The sequence below is a fragment of the Taudactylus pleione genome, unplaced genomic scaffold, assembly GCF_031769625.1.
Source record: "Taudactylus pleione unplaced genomic scaffold, aTauple2 ptg000335l, whole genome shotgun sequence".
NCBI lineage: Eukaryota > Metazoa > Chordata > Amphibia > Anura > Myobatrachidae > Taudactylus > Taudactylus pleione.
Genome location: NW_028284736.1, coordinates 541,174 through 562,429, shown reverse-complemented (window position 1 = coordinate 562,429; position 21,256 = coordinate 541,174). Strand labels below are relative to the sequence as shown.

Sequence of the window (21,256 nt, the reverse complement as noted above, 5' to 3'; positions counted from 1 at the left end):
GCATACGTCTGAGCCGCCCTGCGCATGCGTCAACTTTCATTACCGTCGGTGGTCACAGCATAGATTTGCCAACAGTGTGATTGACAGCAAGGGAGCGTTTACGGGAGGTAATGGGGGAGTAGTTGATGAAACGCAGACCTGTTGTGACCATTTTCGGGGCGTGTCTCAGCCTGCAATTGCAATGCTGCACGCAGTAAAAATGGCTCCGGCGTCCCAGTTCCCGCGCCTATTCTATGCGACCATAGGGTTTAATCAAAAGATCTACGACCAATGCTGAGTGCAGATTGGCAACAGTGTTGGCATTAGCGTACATCTCTGAGGGGCCTATTTATCAATGAGTTTTATCATTCACAATGAGTGATACAACTTATTGCGCATGATAAATGGTGCTCCAGCCAATCAGCTCCCAACAGATGACAGTTGGGAGCTGATTGGCTGGAGCACCTTTATCATATGCAACGAGTTTTATCACTCGATGTGAATGATAAAACTCGTTGATAAATAGCCCGGAGTCAGGTCCTAATACCCCACATCTCGGGGAGTGGGAGAATTGGCACTTGTCCATTTAACATCCTCTACTATATTTAATTAGATTTAATTTAAATGCAGCATTGCTAAATAACCCAGGTAACCCCCTACCCTACATTCCAAAACCTTTGAAGTTGGGCTATTAGTAGATCACATGTAGGTTATCAAATGCCACAGCAGTAACACATATATTTCAGTAATTATATGCATACATGGGTAGTTCATGGCAACTGTTAATATAAGGCCCCTTTTTCCACAATATATGGATTATTTTTACCTTTTTTATAGGAAACCTGTATGAGAACTGCTGCACAATGTAACCTGGTAACAACTAAACGGAATCATAAAGTCCGTCCTCTCAGCCGCGGGGAAGCGGCTGTGCAATGCCGTACAACTAATATACTAATGCAGCAGGAGGCCTCTGGTGTAAATAAACGCCTCCTGACCGCATCACAGATCTGAGTGCTGCGTCCTAAGCTGCAGAATCAGATCATTTGCGATACCTTCGCCCATCTGAGTAACCCTGAGGTTACTCAGATTGCCCCTCGCAGCTTCGTACCCAAGACCAGGAAGTCTGCGGTGGAAGACCCAGACCCTGGCCACGCCTACAGAATGGGGCCGACACGCCCCCATTTTGTATAACAGTCCCAGTTCCTGCCACCCCCCACTGCTGCAGAACGTCAATGACATGCTGCTGCTTGGGGGAACTGCGAGTACAGATCCTGCGCAGGTCTCTCACTATCGGAGTAGTACACAAATCATCAGGTTGACTACTACTCTGCATCAAGCCTAAGGGGCGATGAGTGTGTGTATAATAGGAAACATGCTATTAATAAATAGCAATAGATTTAGCTATTATAAGATTTAGAGGAGATGCTCATATTTTGGGGTTCACTCGCTGTACTCAATCTGCAGAAATGAGGGGGACCTACCTGTCTAGGAGCTGCTGTATATGGGAAGCAGTTGGCAGAATTAATCTTTTCCGATAGAAATTGTGCCAAACGGTGCTGATAGGCAGAGACAGGGATATATAAAAACCCTAAAACATAGGTGGGCGTTTGTGGGCACAATGGTGGAATTAAATTCAGTGGGTATGCAGTCGCAGTGTGTGGTTGTGCCCATTACTGCTTAATATGGTAGCCAGACATTGCTCATTTTCCTGGACACCTCTATGGAGAGCGAGGGAAAATCAGCAATGTTACAGGGTCGCAAAGCGCCTCTGCCCAACCTTCTGGAGGCACTGCAAGCCCATCGTGCTGAATGGAGCCCTCCTCCCCCGTGAGCCACTGACTGCGGAATCAGATTTTTATTGCCCTCGCAGTGAGTTTTAGCAACCTGACATTTAGTGCAACTTCGTGTAGATCGGCCATCACCAGCACGCGAATCAGCTGTTCTGTAACGGCGGCTGGGCTGACATTGGCCTGTCTATCCATCTTCCAGAGGTTCAGCATGTGCAAGATTTTCTCAGGAAACTGGAGAGATCTGGAACATATAGCATACATTATTATGTAATGTGAAATCTGCCTGTCAGGTACTCTTCCAGAAAGGGCTGCCACCTTTTCTGACAGAAAAAAACAACCTATCGCTATTTTTAATGACAAATGTGTATTATTATTAATACAATGTTCCGGAGAACTGCACTGACGAATAAGTGGGCAGCACAGACGGTGTAATGGTTAGCATTACTGCCTCACAACACTGAGGTTGTGAGTTCGATTCCCACCACAACCCTACCTGTGTGGAGTTTGTATATTCTCCCTGTGCTTGCGTGGGTTTCCTCCGTGTGCTCCGGTTTCCTCCCACACTCCAAAAATATACTGGTAGGTTAATTGGATCCAAACATAAATTAACCCTAGTGTGTATGTGTGCGTGCATGTACATGTGGTAGGGAATATAGAGTGTAAGCACCACTGGGGCAGGGACTGATGTGAGTGGCCAAATAAAGCGCTGCGGAATATGTGTGCGCTATATAAATAAATGGTAATAATAATAAGTGATGGAGATAAAGGCAGGTAAAGACTTTGGTGAGCAGCGAAATAACCACATTTGGAGACAAAAAATGAATAACACAAAATAAATAATATACGTGAATCATGAATTATAACTGGCCACTTTGTACTTTGGCCCTGATTCAGAACCGGACGCTCTGACCAGAGCGCTCGCTCTGAATCAGGGCCGTTCTATTTAAATGTGGAGCGGCCTTTTGGACGCTCGCATAGCTGTGGGTTACCACCCACAGCTTATGCGAGCGTCCATGATGATGGTCGCGATGGTCTTGCGACGAGACCCTGCGTTAGGGTCTCGTGGCTGCAAGCCCTGGAGTGATTTTGGCTCTATCAGAGCCAAAGTCACTCCCACTGACATCACTAGTGATGTCAGTGGGGCCGGACCCAGACGGTAGGCGTTCCCATGGGAACGCCTTCGTCTGGCAGCCACGCCCCCGGCATGCCCACCAAAGGGGGCATGCTGTCAGTCACCATCGACAGCACACCCCCTTTGCGACAGCTTGGCTGTCGCTGTCCGGGTCTCGCGAATGCACACGACGGAGCTCCCTCCGTCGTGCGCATGCGCATTGGGGTAACATCGACCCGCTTGCGAGCGTCCTGCGCTTGCGAGCGGGTCTGAATGAGACCCTTTGTTTTAAGTCTACTTCATGCATGGCGCTGTGTACTCCTAGTGGCACCTAACAAACAAAAGATAGTAATAACAGCAATACCAGTGAGGGGAATCTGGAAGACAGCAAATTTTGGGATATTTGTTTTTACCTGTTCTTTCCTATGACTTTGATGTCTTTATCCCGAAGCTGAAGTTTCTTGCAGAAAAATGTAAAATCTTCCGAAAGGATGTTGCATGAGATTAGTTTGAAAATCTTCTGCATAATCCTCTCTAGAATAAATAAATTACAGCACTGAAAATGTATTTTTTGTGCGTCTGCAGTTCATAGATATTCCACTAGATGGCAGTGCTAAAAAAAAAGGCAACAATGATGACTTACTGGCTGAAATCACTGGGTTTGGGGACCGACAGTGGTTTAATTATTCCTTCAGCATCAACCAATCGTTTACATACCTTCCCGAATGTCGTTAGCCTGTAAATAGCATCCAATAGGATACAGCTGCTTCTCTTCACACACAAGACGAGGAAGTTTTATCATAGGATTATCATCAAGATTAATCTCTTTCAGTTTCTTGAGACGATGGATGTCATTAGGCAACGATGTCAGCTTGTTACCTAGAAAAGGTTTATTTTTAGGAAGCAGCTATGTTAGTTTCTGAAAAGCCTGCAAACTGTGGCCTTTTCCTTATATCTATAGAAATCTACAAAGCTTTGCTCTGACCCTTTGGCAGATATATAATAATATTTTATAATAATATTTTGTACAGCATTTTAATGTCATGTGGTACAAACAGCTCAAACTAAACTTGAAATGGCATCATAAGTCACTATTGAGAATAGATAGCCTGCACATGAGCCCTGCCAGAAATAACCAAACATGTGGACAAACTGCCAGGACATCCAATATTTTCAGCAATTGGTTCCCTTGAGCAACTATTTTCCTAATATATCAATCACCAGAGGCTTTTGGCTGTCCCGTGACCTGTTATTAAATAATATCAATTACCTTGGTCCCAATGAATTGGATCTATTACAAACAGTATTAACTAAAAATGGTTTTACCTTTGACTGACAATAGTATCTTCAAACTATGGGGACAGCAATGGGGGCTACCATGGTGCCAGCACCTTCATACACTTCTTTGACCGTCAACATTTTATTTTCCCCCATGCATTCCAGTTTCTCCCATGCATTCCAATTAGCATATTTGCTTTTACCATTGTTATATCAATGATAACTTCATGATTTCTAACCACCCTTTGGCTTTTTGGACCTCTATGAACAACATTAATATACCAGTTACATAGTCCACATGAAGTCCATTTCTTAAGGTACGTACACACATAACGATTTTTTTAACGATTTAACTAGAACAATGTCGTTATCGTTAAATCGTTTATAAATTAATTCATCTTTTTAAGGTGAACGATGATCGTTCAAACACATTCACGTTTGTAGTTTATCGTCCATTCCGACTGTCCAACAAACGATTTTCAGAAAATCGTTCATTTTGTATAGAATGAGCGATGAACGATGAACGATGTCCTTTCACTGTATGCATGATTAAAAAAATCGTTTATGAAAATCGTTCATTAATTTAGTAACCATCGATTTTTATAAACGATTTTCGTTCACTTTTTAAAGGGAAAAACTGAATGAAAATCGTTCACTAAAATCGTTGGTTACTAACATCGTTATGTGTGTATGCAGCTTTAGACTACACATCTGCATCAGTGATCCACAAATAGTTACTTCTCTGTATGTTAAAGTGTTATGTTAGCTAAAAGTTTTCATCCTATTAGCTTCAAGACAGGAATAAACTAAGTTCCATTGGATTAGAAGAAATTCTTATGACTTTGTACAAGCGGCTATTATATGATATATGGAGGATGAGCGACAGGTTTATTGCACAGGGCATATGATTAGTCTCTCATTGAATCAGCAATGTGAAAAGTCCTATCTATTCCCCAAAATGTATTATTGACTCAACAGGACATACCAAAACAAAAGGCCAGATTAATTTCTGTTGTGATAAGATACAATCACAAGTCCACATGGGTAACCAAATCTGTGAAAGCGTTATATCAAATCATTTAGAATGATGATTGATCACAGGGGAATTTTTTATTCTAAATGTAAATAGCCATTTAGTATTAGGTATTCTCTATCATGCCATACATCAGTTGTCTACATCTTGCTATATCCCCGTAATTTGTTTTATGTTTGAAAAACAGAAATAGCCTTTCATGAGAGGATGGCTCTACACCGTTTAGCGATCAAGAATGCCTTAACATCAGTGACGAGAGAACAGCTAGTGGCTATTTGCCAAATTGAAAAGTAATGTGAACTCCCTGGAACATATGATTATAGACCATGTGCCATGTGGGGACAACCAATTGAATTTAATATTTTGCTTAGACATGCAATGAGTCCGCTAGTTATACATCCTAAACTTTAATGGGCTCAGAAAACAATCGGAATTACTGTGTTTTCTCCAGAACATTTAGTCCTGTCCAGTGCACTCAACTTGGCCTGATTGAGCTATATATATACCCTATATTGGGTCTTACTTACTTTTACATTTGACTATATCAATCTACATTATACCGTTTGTAACTGCATCCAGGTTTTGTATAACTCAGCTATAATTGTAATTGGTTTTCTCTTTATTTTACCCACTTACTATTGTGATATGGAGATTGCTGTTTGATAGCATATGGAGGGTGTGTTTATACAGGAACATCAGGTATGTTATACATATTGGAAGTGATGGGGTTTGTATAGTAACAGGGATGGTAGTTAATACGGAATTGGTATGAAATACCGCCGGCCGCATGGCCGCAGCCCGACATCAGCAGAGATCCCGGCAGCGGAAGCCCGACAGCGCTGGAAATCCCGATCGTGGATAGGTGAGTATCTACTAACCTAACCTAACCCCCCTAACCCTAACCCTCCTTAGGGGTGCCTAACCCTAACCTCCCCCCCAAGTGCCTAACCCTAACCACCCCCTTCCCCGCTCCCTAAACCTAAGTCCCCCGGGGGGGTGCCTAACCCTAAGTCCCACCCGGGGGTGCCTAACCCTAACCCTCCCTCCCCCTAGCCTAACCCTCCCGGGGGGGGGGGTGCCTAACCCTAAGTCCCCCCCGGGAGCCCTAAACCTAACCCTCCCCCCCCCGCGGCTGTCCGCTCGCGGCGCCCGGCATCACTACGATCGGCATTTCACCCTTGCCGGGATATGACAGTCGGGAAGCCGGCTGCCGGTATTTAGGCAGTCGGCTTCCCGATTGCATACCGTTAATACAGTCAGTGCAGCTAACACTGTGCGTTTGTAAGATTGTAATGTTAACAAGATTACATATATAACTGGTGTGAAACAGGAGAGCGACAGCGGCATCTTGATGCTGAGAATCCCGACAGGGGCGCATAAAGTATCCTAACCCTCCCCCCATCACCCCCTAAACCTCTTTTCCTACATTCTCACCCTCCCCGTTAGTGCCTAAACTTAACCCTCCCAGCTTGATACCTAAACCAAACCCTCCCCCCTCCTCCTTAGTGCCTACCCCTAACCCCCACAATGGTGCCCTAACCTAACCCCCCCCCGCGCAGCCTAATACACTCCCCCCCCCCTCCCTGTGGTGCCTAAACCTAACGCTTCCCCCCAGCAGTGTAAACCTAACCCGACCCGCTACACTTACATATGGGATGCCGGCTGTAAGGATTCCGGCGTCGGCATCTCAAGTGATGTTGTGATTCCGGTGCTGATATAATGGACGCGGGTCAGGATTCCGTCGACGGGATCTGGCATCCCGAACGCCGGCATCTTAACTACATCCCTATATAACATGTCAGATGAAGATCAGTCTTTGTGTAATCTTTCTTGATATATATATAATTTTCCCTATAATGTGTTAAGTGTACCAAAGCTATATATGGTACTGTATTTGTATTGCACTAATGTATAGCAGATTCTGTAACTGGCTACACAGCAAATTAGGTGTATGATTGTAAATCACATCTTTAGGATATCTGACATAGGCCCTGATTCAGAGCCGGACGCTCTGACCAGAGCGCTCGCTCTGAATCAGGGCCCACCTCCATTAATATGGAGCGTCCTCTTGGACGCTCGTATAGCTGTGGGTCACCACCCACAGCATATACGAGCGTGCAGGATGATGGTCGTGATGGTCTTGACCATCGAAACTGCAAGCAAAAGCCTGCGGTTGAGTTTTTCAACCGCAAGGCCAGGAGTGATTTTGGCTCTATCAGAGGCAAAATCACTCCCACTGACATCACTAGTGATGTCAGTGGGGCCGGCTTCAGACGGTAGGCGTTCCCTTGGGAATGCCTCCGTCTGGCAGGCACGCCCCCGGCACGCCCACCAAAGGGGGCGTGCTGTCAGTCAACATCGACAGCACGCCCCCTTTGATGAGACACTCCGAGCGAAGGAAAGTCCTTCGCTCGTCGCGTCTCGCGCATGCGCACGACGGAGCTCCCTCCGTCGTGCGCATGCGCAGTGCAGACCATCGACCCACTTGCGAGCGGACAGCCGCTCGCGAGTGGGTCCGAATGAGGGCCATGGTCTGCAATATATATAGTGAATCATACATCTAGTCCAAAAAATATTATTTGGGTAACTTGGAAACTAGATGTCTGATAATAGTTATAAATATCTACTAAATGGTCCTTAGTGTATTAGCTTCGCCATTAGCCCTTGCTTCATAGTAGCATGTCATTGTACACATACCATTCAGAAGCATGTTCTGGAGACCGTCCATTACAGTAATTGATGCAGGAAGACAGGAAAGTTGATTATTACAAGCCCTGATTTCCACCAGGCTGTTCATGCCTACAATACTGTCTGGAATGGATTTCAAGGCATTGTCTGATATGTCCAGATTCCTGAGATTGCTCAATTTACACAAGTCTTCTGGGAGAGCTGTAATCTGAAGATTAACAATTATAATTTATATTGAAGCCATTATCACATTTTCTTTTTGATCATCTGGACGGCTGCTAAATCTATGCCTCTCATTGCCATACAATGGAGTTCACACATAGGATGGAGGAAATAGTTTAAAATGTGAGAGACTTATGCTGCCCATCCGCTAGGCGTTTAAACCTAGCGATTGAGCGATAATGACCATCGTTATCGCTCAATCGCTTGGTAATCGCCCGCAAATTGGGCAGTAAACTGTTAAAAACTACCAGCGATGCGCCCGCCCGCTGGTCGTTTTTAACATCAATCATCGCCCGAACATGACGGTCAACCTGACGATCGCCGTCAGGTTGCCATGTTCGGGGATGATTGATCTGCGTACACTGAACGTCTGAACGTTCAGTGTATGCACTTCACCCCGCGGGAGACGACGGCGTCGAAATTGTGCCGTCGTCCCCGCATCTAGTAGTAGATGGGCAGCTTAAAGGGGCCTATCCATTAGAAGATTTATTTTGTGAAAGACCAAAGACTTTTGCTGCCAACAAAAAAGTCTTCATGAAATAGTCTTTCACAAACATGATAGACTTTTGTGAACAATTTCTTTATACCACATTTTTAATGAGTGCAGTGAATATTCATTAAAGAAGTTGTTTGCCGTTCACCGTTGGTTGTTCACTGAATATCCACTGAACAACTTTCTAAAGTCGTTCAGAAATATACAGAAATTGACCAGCGTGTTAGAACGGCAAAAGACTCCGACACTTGTTCACGGGAGTGCGCGTCGCAGGACGTTTGTAGCTTATCCATTACACGACCCGACCAAAACCTCCTTGTTTTGGTCGGATTGTTCACAAAGTCGTGTAATGGATAGGCCCCTTAACAAAATCATGTTACAAATGGTTATTATGATGCAGAGGTAATGTTTGATATACTAGTGCAGGGGTCTTCAACCTTGGCCCTCCAGCTGCTGTAGAACTACACATCCCAGCATGCACTGCCACCTTTTTTATATAACAGCATGCTAAAACTATGGCAGTGCATGCTGGGATGTTTAGTTCCACAGCAGCTGGAGGGTCAAAGTTGAAGACCCCCTTACTAGTGAATAAGCACAAAGAGATAAAACAATTGCTTATTCCTGATGTAACATAAAATATGTACACAACACCATAAATGAGACTTTTTTCAATATAGTGCACCCTTATATTTTAGACAAATTATATAATTGGCATCAGTCTAATGGAAAACTAATTGCATGCTTAATAGTATAATAGGATAAGGTATAGGATCCCAGTACAGAACGCTAAAAATGGTCATATTATTTTTAAGGCCAGGATATTGTATAAAAGTATAATATAGTACATACAGTAATGCCACTTGATATAACAGAAATAGGTGTGGTATGTTATGTTCTGTAGACATTCATAATGTCAAGAGCAGAATGTCAACATGGTCTGGATGTTGACATTCAGAAAGCTGACATTATGCATTGCCGGCATAGTATTTTTCCAGTGCTAGAGTCCTAAACCGCAGCCTAACCCTAAGCAGACCCGACGACAGGGGGGGACAAAGTGGACACCCATACCGGGCCCCGAGGATCAAGGACAGAAAAAACAAGGCAGCAGCACCTATTAAAACTTTTTAAACTGCCGCTGTGCTGACGAATTCCCGCCCACTGACACCCGTCCCCACCTCAAAACTCTGGGTCACACTGTGACACGCAGGGGCTGGTCATTCCTCCTCCTGGGCCCGCATCCCCCTGCACCCAGCTCCAGCACCTCACCCCTCCTGCTTCCTTCCTGTTCTGCTCCTCTACCATCATCCCCGGATGTTCAACTTCCCTACCGCAGCAGCACCAACCCCAAAATGTAAATGGTTGCTATGGGTAACAACTCCTGTTGTCCATTTTATAAAGTTTGATAAATCTCCTACTTAATGTCATGGATACTACAATAAATATTTGACACAGATTACGGTTTTCAGACTTTCCTATACGTATCTCTCACCAAACCTTCAGACTTCTGAGACACCTTGTTGTACAATTCATCCGCGCTTGAGAGCCTCCAAAAAGCAAAGTACTGGACAAAAGGCATCTACTAGAGGGCTCCTGGATACACCAGAAAGAATCCTTACCCTCTCTGTCATCTCTGGCTATCTATACATCAACAAACCACCTCCATTAGGAATCACCCAATCTTGTCATTATTATACGGGACTATGTAAATTATTTGCACTCCTTAACCTCTCCCCCAATGCCATTACTACTGACTTGTGTAACCACATTTCCAACCGAGGTAGATTAGTGTGATATCTGGGTGATTCAGTGTCACGCCCACTACACTCCCATAGGATGAAGTACCATCTCCGTACATCTGAATAGCCACCTCCCACTCACCGCCCTGGATCGCCCAGCACATTTCCAGTTCATTTGGGATCCTGCGCATCTCAAGCGCCGCTGCGGGTCTGTGCGTGAACACAGCGTAACTCATGCGACGTACAAGTTTTTAGGGATATTCCCACACGCAAAGTAACAAAAAAATCATTGAACTCTGTGAGCAGAACCATCGCCTGCGGCTCAGTATCGGGCCCCTGGTGAGCAGCTCTGTGTTAGAAGTGAAGGAAATACCTATAGACTATTAACAGGTAGAATTAGGTACCATCTAGGAACCATGAAATGTTCCCCTCTTCCTCGGGTAGATGGTGGCTTTGCTTGCTAAGGGTTCCTTTATACATATTTGGTGAGTGTAACCCAAGCCGAAGGGATTCCGAAGTGTAGGGAGTAACCTCAGTTACTCATGTCAACATCTCTTCCATGTCCGGCCCTGGGGGCTGCTCCTCAACAAAACCAACTAATAAGACATATACTACAGCCCTTTGTCAGCTGCCCATTGACCAAATCCGTCTCGAACCCTCATACCCACCAATAATAAAATCAAGAATAATAATAACAACAACAACATATCTATAAGATGGAGTGTGTGACCTGCTCTCTCACAGATTCATTGTTTGCTAAATCTGTAAATATTTCACTCTGCACAATTTCCATAAACTCATTATAATCATCGAGCTGCCTTTGGCTGGTAAATGGGAACTACTGTACCCGTCCTCACTTATTCCTACCTCAGATGTACTGAGTCTGACCATCTTCTACTGCTCTTCCTTTCTTCTTCTCTTTCCTCATTGACTCTCCCTTCCTTTCAGTGGCGTAACTAGGGTATTTGGAGCCCAGGGCAAATTTGAAAAGGGAGCCACCACCCCCCACCCCCCCCGGTGTGCGTGCGGCAAAAAAAATGGGCGTGGTCACTTAAAAATGGGGCGTGTCAACATGACACACCCCTTTATTTTCACACTGAACATTCCTATCCATATGCACCTTAACCCCAGTAGTACCCCTTATACAGTATGCAGTTGTGGTCCCTCTTATGCAGGCCCATAGTAGTGCCCCTTATACAGTATCCCCAGTAGTGGTCCCCCTTATACAGCCCCCAATTAGTTCCCCTTACTCAGTACCCCCAGTAGTGGCCCCCCCAAATGCAGTGCCCCATGTAGTGTTCCCCCTTATGCAGTGCCCCCAGTAGCAGTCCCCACAATGCAGTGCGCCCAGTAGCGGTATCCCCTTATGCAGTGCCCTTTATATGGTGCCACCAGTAGTAGTCCCCCCCCCTATGCAGTGCCCTTTATATAGTGCCCCCAGCAGTAGTCCTCCCCCCATGCAGTTTTCCCAGTAGTGGTCCCCTTATGCAGGCACCCAGTAGTGATCCCCCCTGTCCAGTGCCCCCTGTAGTGGCCCTTCCTATTATTGCCCCCAGTAGTGGTCCCCCGAGTGCAGTGCCTCTAGTAGTAGGCCCCTTTTATAATGCCCCCAGTGGTAGTCCCCCCCCCAAGTAGTAGTCCCCAGTAGAGGTTCCCCCTCCCGATTAAGTGCCCCCAGTAGTAGCCCCCCCCAGTACAGGTCCTCCTAATATCCTAATAATGGTGCCCCCAGTAGTAGCCACCCCTCCCCCATTGTGCCCCCACCACCAGTAGAGGTCCCCCCAGTAGTAGCTACCCCCTCCCCCGTTGTGCCCCCAGTAGTGCAGATAGGTTAAAAAATATATATATATAAAAACATACTTACCTGAATCCACGCTGCTGCTGCTCTGGTCCGCGACGCCGCTCCCGCCGTCGCCCGCCAGTCCTCCCGGGCTGGCGCGCTCAGCATTATGGGACAGACGTCATGATGTCATGACGTCTGTCCCATTACCATTACCCACTACAGGAGCCGAACGGAAGCCCGGCTCTTGCAGTGGGTGCTGCAGCAGTCAATGAGAGTCTATCTGACTCTCATTGGCTGCTGTTTAACACATGCATCGCTGCCAGCTCTGGCGGCAATGCGTGTGTTATGCACAGCCTGAGCCCGCCTCCTGGCGCTATTGGGCAAGCGCTCAGGGGGAGGGAACGGGCTCAGGTGTGCAGCACAGGACCGGCGCTGGAAGCCTAGCGCCGGTCCTGTGTAAATGTGTATCGCTGACCGCGGTCGTCGCTACACTGGCTAACCAGGGCGGGCGGGCCGGTACCGTGGCCGGCGGCGCCCCCCCGGGCCGCCGGTCCAACGGTGCCCAGGGCACACACCCCGCTCGCCCTGCCCTAGTTACGCCACTGCTTCCTTTAGTCCCTTATTCCAATAAATCCTCCCTCACCCCTTTTCTCGTCTCTTAATATGAAATCACAGGTCTTCTCTGATAGTAGTGCTCAGATAATCATTGTCTTTATGTTTCCTCTATTAGAGATCACTTTTGTTTTTTATTGCGCTATTTTATCAACATGTATTCCCCTGTAGTTCTCTTTAGCCGCGGTATACGGTGGTACACGATATAATATGCTATCATGGATCAGAGCAGTACTGAGTAGCACACACAGTATGGCAGACTGTGGCATCATAGTGTAGAGTTGTATACATTGGTATTACATATAATAAGCCAGGATATGGTACTACAGTATATAGTGGCACCTGATATAATAGAGCAGATACTGTATAACACTACAAAGTGATGTAAACTGGTACTAGAAATAATGGGACAGGAAATGTTATCACAGTACAGAGTGATATATAGTCACTAATGATGATAAAACTTCCAGCTATTTCTAGTCTATTTTGACCACCTCACAGCACCGGAAATCACAAGTTTTTAGATCCGATTTACGAACTTGGCGAGAAGACCAGAGTTAGGGACATTATAGATGTGTATGAAGATGTTCTTAACGTTCAGTAACTGCATGGCCCTGTTCCACCCATTATTGAGGCAAAGCAGGGCCAATCAGTGGCATCCCTCCCCGCGGTGACACACGGTGCGGGGAGGGATGCCATGCGCAGCCGCACACCGGCAAAAATGGGCGTTGCCTTGGGGAAGGGGGCGTGTCCTTGTGACCCGAACCCTGGCCTGTGGTAATCACTGGGGTGCCAGAGGTGCGGTGTGCTACAGTGCAGCACCCGGCTCCTGTCACTGGGGGGAGCCTGCACCTTGGTGTCACCCCACGACGGGGTGCGGCCCGCACCACCCTTATGACGCCACTGGGGCCAATTACCAACAGCATGTATTAAAAAAAATTCCCTCTTTCAGCATCTGACAGGCGCTTGCTTTGAATCTGCACATGCACTGGTAAGAACCAGCGGCACCCACAGCTTTATTGAAAAAAAACTTTATAGTTTTTTGTAAGCACAGTCCCTGACTGCATATTCCGACAGCCAGGGATGCTAGGTGCAGCAACGACAGTTGCAGATGTCAAAATTGATAGTTCCCATTATCGGAATGGTCAGTGCTACCAATAATTGCCACACCACTTCGGCGTCCTATCTAGTTATAGTGGCGCGGATAGTGACAGGGGCACATAACAGGGAAGTGGTAACAGCAGCACATAATTTGCGCAGTTACCGATTTTGCAGCTATCACATCTCTCCCTCGGTTTGACTCAGATCCCCAAAGTTCAACTGAGTTCTGTTTTCCGCAAAACCGAACTGTATTCTCTAGCATAAAGTGGTAGCGGATATAACAGGCCAGGATATGGTATAGACCTAACTGGTATATGATGGTACATAATATAATAATGTAGCAATATATGTTATCAGGGTGAATACTTGTCAGTTTACCTTCATTCCATTCTCATTTTGAATAAGCAGTGTTTCCAGTGATGGAACATAACACACTTCCCTTGGAAAAACTTTGAAGTGATTGTTAGACAGGTCTAGCTGCTTTAGTGTTTGCAGCTGAGTGATCTGCTCTGGTACAGATCTTATCTCATTCCCTGACAGATTCAGTCTCTGCAGACTTTTCAACGTGCACAGTTCAGATGGAAAACACGTAAACTTATTGCACTGGAGGAGAAGATCACACAGAGATTCCATATCCGACACATTTGGGGGGACCCCACTAAGCTCATTCCTACTGAGGTCTAAGTAGATGAGTTCGTGAAGTGAGCACACATTGGTAGAGAAAGCTTGCAATTTATTTCCCTTAATTTCCAAATGTTTCAGCTCCTTGATGTAAATGATTGACTCCGGTATTTCAAGGATTTCATTGTGGTTGAGGTTTAAATCTAACAGGGCAGTCATTGACGACAAAGCTTGGGGAACTTCTGACAACCTATTGCCACTCAGGTCTAGTTTGGTTATCTGTAAACAGCTTTTCAATTCAATTGGAACGTAAAGCAAATTATTCTCTGCACAGGTAACCACTGACAGATCCTTCAGATAAGCCAGTTGCTCTGGTAAAACCTCCAACACGTTTCGGTCAATATGGATCTCCTTCAGGCTCCTTAGCTTGTGAATCTTTGCAGGCACCGAGCACATTCGATTACCGCTCATGATCAAAGTCTCTATACGTTGACAGTGGCAGAGCATTTCAGTGATGAATGGAAATAAATTATTAGCCACAGAAAGAACTTTAAGTTGTTGAAAACGCTCAATCTTGTCTGATAACGCAGTTAGTTGGTTATTGTCCACCATGAGTTCTTCTAAGTTGGTTAAGTTGTACAGCTGTACTGGTAAAAATGTCAGCAGGTTGTTGCTCAGTGACAGTTCTCGGAGGTTCTTCAGGTCCCCAATTTCTTTTGGCAAACTTTTTATCTTGTTTCCGCAGAGACAGAGCTTCACCAGTTGTGGGAGCTTGAACAGGGATTTGGGTAATGTAGACATCAGGTTGCAGTCTAGGTTTAATACATGCAAGTTTGTAAGGTTGGCCAATGACTCGGGCAAGGATTTCAGACCATTCCCGCTCAGCCCCAGGATTTGCAAGTTTATAAGTAGTCCTAGGCATGGGGGCAATTGTGTGAGGCCGTTATGGTTAAGAAAAAGCTGCTTGATATGCCGAACGCGTGAGATGTCGTCAGGAAGACAAGTTATGTGGTTGTGGCTTACATTTAAAGCCTGTAGTTGAGACAGTTGGCCAATTTCAGGTGGTAGACATTTCAACAGGTTTCCTTCAATGGACAATATTTCTAGCTGGAGGAGAAGACCCACATTATGTGGTAGCTGTTTTATACCATTGTTGTTGAGTTGTAGACACCTTAAGTCTAGGTGATTGAAGACATCCACTGGTATTCCTGTCAGCTCCTTGGAGTTCAGATTAAGAATAGTGACGCTCTCAGATAACATCTTCGTTAGATAGATTTAATGGTGTCTTCTTTAAAATCTGTTGATTACACAAAGTTTATACATGTTTTGTGTCACCACAATAAACCCAAATCACACTTTCAAAGTACAAACATACTTTTTTTTTACCCAGTATTACAGGAGTTACATGCACTGTATATTAAGGACACTTTATGGATGGCCATCGGTGGTTAACCTCAATGGCTTGGAACCATCGTCGGTGAACCATTGATGGCCACCCCTGATGTTGGTGGCGGGGCAATCAGTGATGGCGCTTAGTAAGCTACCAGGGGCAGGACTAAGCTTTGATCCCCGGCACCGAGGGAGAAAAAAAAACGCACACCATTGCCACCTTCTCTGACATTGATGGCTGAGAACCTTCAGATATCCACCATCGATGGCAAACCATAGATGGTTGATAGCCATCGATGGTCGATGGCCATCCCTAGGATACTGGCTGCAGACTCCATTTGGAATCAGGTGAGGTCTTTGAGACCTTGGACCAAGTCTCTCAGGGCCTGATTCAGAGCCGCTCGTAAGTGGCCGCTCGTTCGTGACGACCGATGTTCGCACAACTGCGCATGCGTACGGATTTTAATACGCATGCGCGAACCAGTTAGTGCGGCCGAAAATCGTTTGTTTGCTAAATAGCGAATGCCTGCTATTTTGAGTGACAGAATGAGGAGTTTGTGGGTGGTAACAGGGGAAGGTGCTTGAAAACGGGGAGTGGAGATCCGAACGCAGGCGTGCCTAAAGGTCAAAACGGGCATTTTAAGGGTGTGCATAATTACTAAAGCAGCGTCATCGACCGCGTCACTTGGTTGTTTTATAGTCAGAACTGCTCGCATGATTGTGGTAGGAAAAACCAACCACAAGAATAGCGAGCAGTTCATACGCCGTCCGATGTACTCAATTAATCGAATAAATAGCGGACATGACGTATGATGCGAGCGGCCAGGGGGCGTTTTTTTCAAAATTACGTTCGCATGTTTTGTTCGCTTGTTCAGACATAGAGGCGTGAACAGACCACAAAGAGCGAACGGTTAATTTAAATAGCCAGCCCCTTTTTCTGGACGAGCGAGCGCAAATAGCGTCTGGCTCTGAATCAGGCCCTCAGTCTCCCTAATAGCACAGGCTCTATCAGTAGCTAGAATGACAAAGGGCCTGATTCAAAGTTGTACACAAAAACCGATGGTTATGTAAAACCCCCGATGTATCAGGATTTGCACATGTGCAGGATCTGTATGTGCAACGGCGGTCGCAGTGCTCTCTAAGCCACAACATGATTGACATGCTGCGGCCGTTTGGGGGCGGGGAAAGGGCAGCCCCACGGGGCTTCCCAGAAAATAGGGGCATGACGGCACATTTTTTCCGGGCGTGCCGAGGCCAGTGGCTGCGCCCTTGTATGCAATTTCACTGGCCCCAACAGATTCTACATGAGCCTCATACTGTCCACCAGATATTGCTCAGCATATTAGACGTGGCACTAGACATGGCTCAGCATATTAGACGTGGCACTAGACATGGCTCAGCATATTAGACATGTCTCAGCATATCAGACGTGGCTCTAGGCTTGGCTCTGCATAATAAACTGGGCACTAGATATCGTTCTGCGTATTTAATTTGGCACCAAATAAGGCTAAGCACATGAGATATGGCACTACGTATGGCTTTGCTTATTAGACTGGGCACTAGATATGGTTCTACACGTGTAATTTGGCACCAGATGAGGCTCAGCATATAAGATATGGCACTACGTATGGTTCTCCATATTAGACTGAACACTAGATATGGTTCTACACGTAATTTGGCACCAGATAAGGCTCAGCATAGAAGCTATGGCACTACGTATGGCTTTGCTTATTAGACTGGGCACTAGATATGGTTCTACACATGTAATTTGGCACCAGATGAGGCTCAGCATATAAGATATGGCACTACGTATGGTTCTCCATATTAGACTGAACACTAGATATGGTTCTACACGTAATTTGGCACCAGATAAGGCTCAGCATAGAAGCTATGGCACTACGTATGGCTTTGCTTATTAGACTGGTCACTAGATATGGTTCTACACATGTAATTTGGCACCAGATGAGGCTCAGCATATAACATATGGCACTACGTATGGTTCTCCATATTAGACTGAACACTAGATATGGTTCTACACGTAATTTGGCACCAGATAAGGCTCAGCATAGAAGCTATGGCACTACGTATGGCTTTGCTTATTAGACTGGGCACTAGATATGGTTCTACACATGTAATTTGGCACCAGATGAGGCTCAGCATATAAGATATGGCACTACGTATGGTTCTCCATATTAGGCTGAACACTAGATATGGTTCTACACGTAAATTGGCACCAGATAAAGCTCAACATAGAAGCTATGGCACTACGTATGGCTTTGCTTATTAGACTGGGCACTAGATATGGTTCTACACATGTAATTTGGCTCCAGATAAGGCTCAGCATATAAGATATGGCACTACGTATGGCTCTGCATATCAGACTGGGCACTAGATATGGTTCTCCACGAATTGTCACTGGATCTATGGCTCATTAGATGTGACAACCTGTTCCAGAATTATTTTATTCAAAGCCACATTCCTCTATTCATTATTCACACTTTCCCTACAGTGACACTGTTTTGTGAGGATGAATGTGGTGGGGGGTTAATTGAAAGTAAGTTCACTATAAATATTCTATTATTTGCATCATAGTTTGTGCAAACTACATAAAAACAATGTTTTCTATTACATAGTGACTCTTAAGCTTATAGTGACAACTTATGGAGCGTACACACGGTCAGATTTGTCAGACTTGTCAGATTTGTCAGATGAACGATTGAACGATTTGAACGATTTTACCAAAGTTTTGAACGATTGAACGATTTTTGACTGCATTAAAATGAATGGAATCGTCCAAGTCTGACTGCAAACCCATCAGATGTCAGATATCGTTATCTGACAAACGGGAACGCGCATCGTTGATCGTCCATCGTTCAGGCATGTCAGATATGTCAGATTTTCCTTCAGATATGAACGACTGAACTATTTTTAAATCGTTATCGTTCATATCTGAAGGAAAAATCTGACCGTGTGTATGCACCATTAAGCTTATTGCTGTCCGTAAAAAAAGTGCTGCAAACATTCAGACGTGCTACTTTTAAAATACATGCCCTCTGGTTATGATAAACTGCTGCATAACTAGCTTTACCTACCATGAGTTAAGGAGGAGATACTTCTGCCTCACAGATTAAGACTGACCGACAGGAGCATACATTTAACCATTCTTGTGTTATAAGTTATAGCATACACTGAAGTAAAACACAATGACAACAGCAGGAAAGGACCACAATGCAATACAGTTACTATGGATCATTGGGTGGACAACCTACTTACTGTTGTTGTTTCGGTGAGGTGGGTATTAGAAAAGCCACCGATGGGAGCAGACTGGAATCCTATTAATAAATGGAACATACTGTGGTGATCAGCAAGTGGAATATACTGAGCAAGCAGACATTGGTAAACTCATGGATCTCAGCAGTGTGTCCGCATCTCATTGTAGTGTGTAAGCAGTGATTGGAGACACAAGCAGAAGACGTTCACTATGGTGACCTGTACATAAACACTTACAGGCCCAGTGAGATGTGGGGAAGCAGATAAACTGGATGTGGTCAGCAGGTATTTACTTTCAGAATTCCTGAGGTGAAGCCATTGCTGCTCTATTCATGTCCATGCAGCACTTGTGTAACCAGACTGATAAGTTACATTGTATACAGATTAGTACCGAGGTCTGGTAGCAGATCTGTAATTTGTCTGTCCTGGAGTCGCCTCCCTCGTTATGCCAGTAAAACACATTTACTCAAAGCCTTTCCCTAGCAACGCATTGGGAGCTCAAAATATTCAGGGACATTCTGGGCCTGATTCAGAGCCGTTCGCTATTTGCGGTCGTTCGTTCAAAAACAAGGGGTGGCTATTCAAATGATCCGTTCGCAAATTGCAGTCTGTTCACACCTCTAAGTCTGAACGAGCGAGCAAAACATACGCTCGTTTATTTGTTAAAAACGCCCCCTGGCCGCACGCGCCATACGTCATGTCCGCTATTTATTAGATTAATCGAGTACATCGACCAGCGTATGAACTGCTCGCTATTCTTGTGGTTGGTGTTTGCTACCACAAATTTGCGAGCAGTTCTGGCTATAAAATAGCCCAGTGACGTGGTCCATGACGCTGCTGTATTAATTATGCACACCCATAAAACGCCCGTTTTGACCTTTAAGCACGCCTGCGTTCGGATCTCCACTCCCCATTTTCAAGCACCTTCCCCTGTTACCACCCACATACGCCTCATTCTGTCACTCAAAATAGCAGGCACTCGCTATATAGCGTACAAACGATTTTTGGCCGCACTGACTGGTTCGCGCATGCGTACTAAAAACCGTACGCATGCGCAGATGTGCAAACATCGCTCGGAACGAGCGTACTGCCGCTAACGAGCGGCTCTGAATGAGGGCCTCTGTCTTTTATACCTGCTGGATTCCTAATAAGTGATTTATATACAACTAATTACACAGTACAAGCTTTTCAACAGCTAAGAAGTTTTTCAATGTTAATATCTTTAATAATTATTTAAAAAAAAAATATCTTGTATAAACTTAAAATCCCAGCTCTTATGGTGCATACACACGGGACGATCGTCAACGATATCGCTGTACGATCTCCCGGGTGTGCTGGATGATCGATATTGAACATCCAGCACACCACGAACCCACCAACGATGGCCAACGACCCACGATCAATGATCGCTGGTCCCAATAGTAACCTGGTCGATATCAATCAGGTTGGCCTGCTGCACGGGCGATGGTCGATTTTAATCGTACCGTGTATACGCTCTATAACTGATGTTTAGTTTTTGTTTTTTTATTAAAAAAAAACAGGTTTATATTATGATAATTGCTGTTTGCTGAAGAAGACAAAAACAAAAGTATTTTTAAATCCTTTTCGTATTCTGGGATAATGGATGTTTACAGTTTAAATGTTCCAACTGTTTTAAGCTCCTCCATGTTCCAGATCCCCATCCTGCAGCACACTCCGCAATTTTATTAACCAAGACCCGCACGGCAGGACCAGACAACAGATGAAAAGAAAGAGAAAAACAATATCTCCTTTAAATAAAACGGAAATATTGGTAAAGATCTATAGTGCAAATGGCTGGGAATGCAGTGTCCCCCTATGGATTACAATAAAAGTATGTAACGTAAGTATGGGGGACACTGGACCTTGGGGACATCCCATAGCTGCCCCATTAGCTGCGTACACTCACAGAGTTGCAGTGTACTGCAGCTTTTCACATCTGCTGCCACAAAATGGCATATTTGTAAAATTTTTGTAAAAGTATACGGCAAAGACCACATGGCTGCTCGGCAGAGCTGCCCAGCCAAATCCCCATAACGTGCTGCCCGCAATGCTCTCACCAATGAACCATTCACAAGTAGTGGGCGTACCGACTATGACACAAAAGTGTAACAAATCACAGCCATGATCCC

General features: G+C 45.2%; 1 protein-coding gene across 1 annotated transcript; it reads right to left on the bottom strand.

Moving 5' to 3' along the window:
• Positions 1-498: 498 nt before the first annotated feature.
• Positions 499-19,137, bottom strand: LRRD1 (leucine rich repeats and death domain containing 1). The gene is made up of 6 exons (XM_088443844.1): positions 19,110-19,137; positions 14,205-15,744; positions 7,889-8,087; positions 3,598-3,759; positions 3,294-3,414; positions 499-2,010 (listed from the first exon to the last, which is right to left on the bottom strand). The coding sequence occupies exons 2-6, from the start codon at positions 15,705-15,707 to the stop codon at positions 1,827-1,829; spliced, it is 2,169 nt and encodes a 722-aa protein (XP_088299970.1). The 5' UTR covers positions 15,708-15,744; positions 19,110-19,137; the 3' UTR covers positions 499-1,826.
• Positions 19,138-21,256: the final 2,119 nt, after the last annotated feature.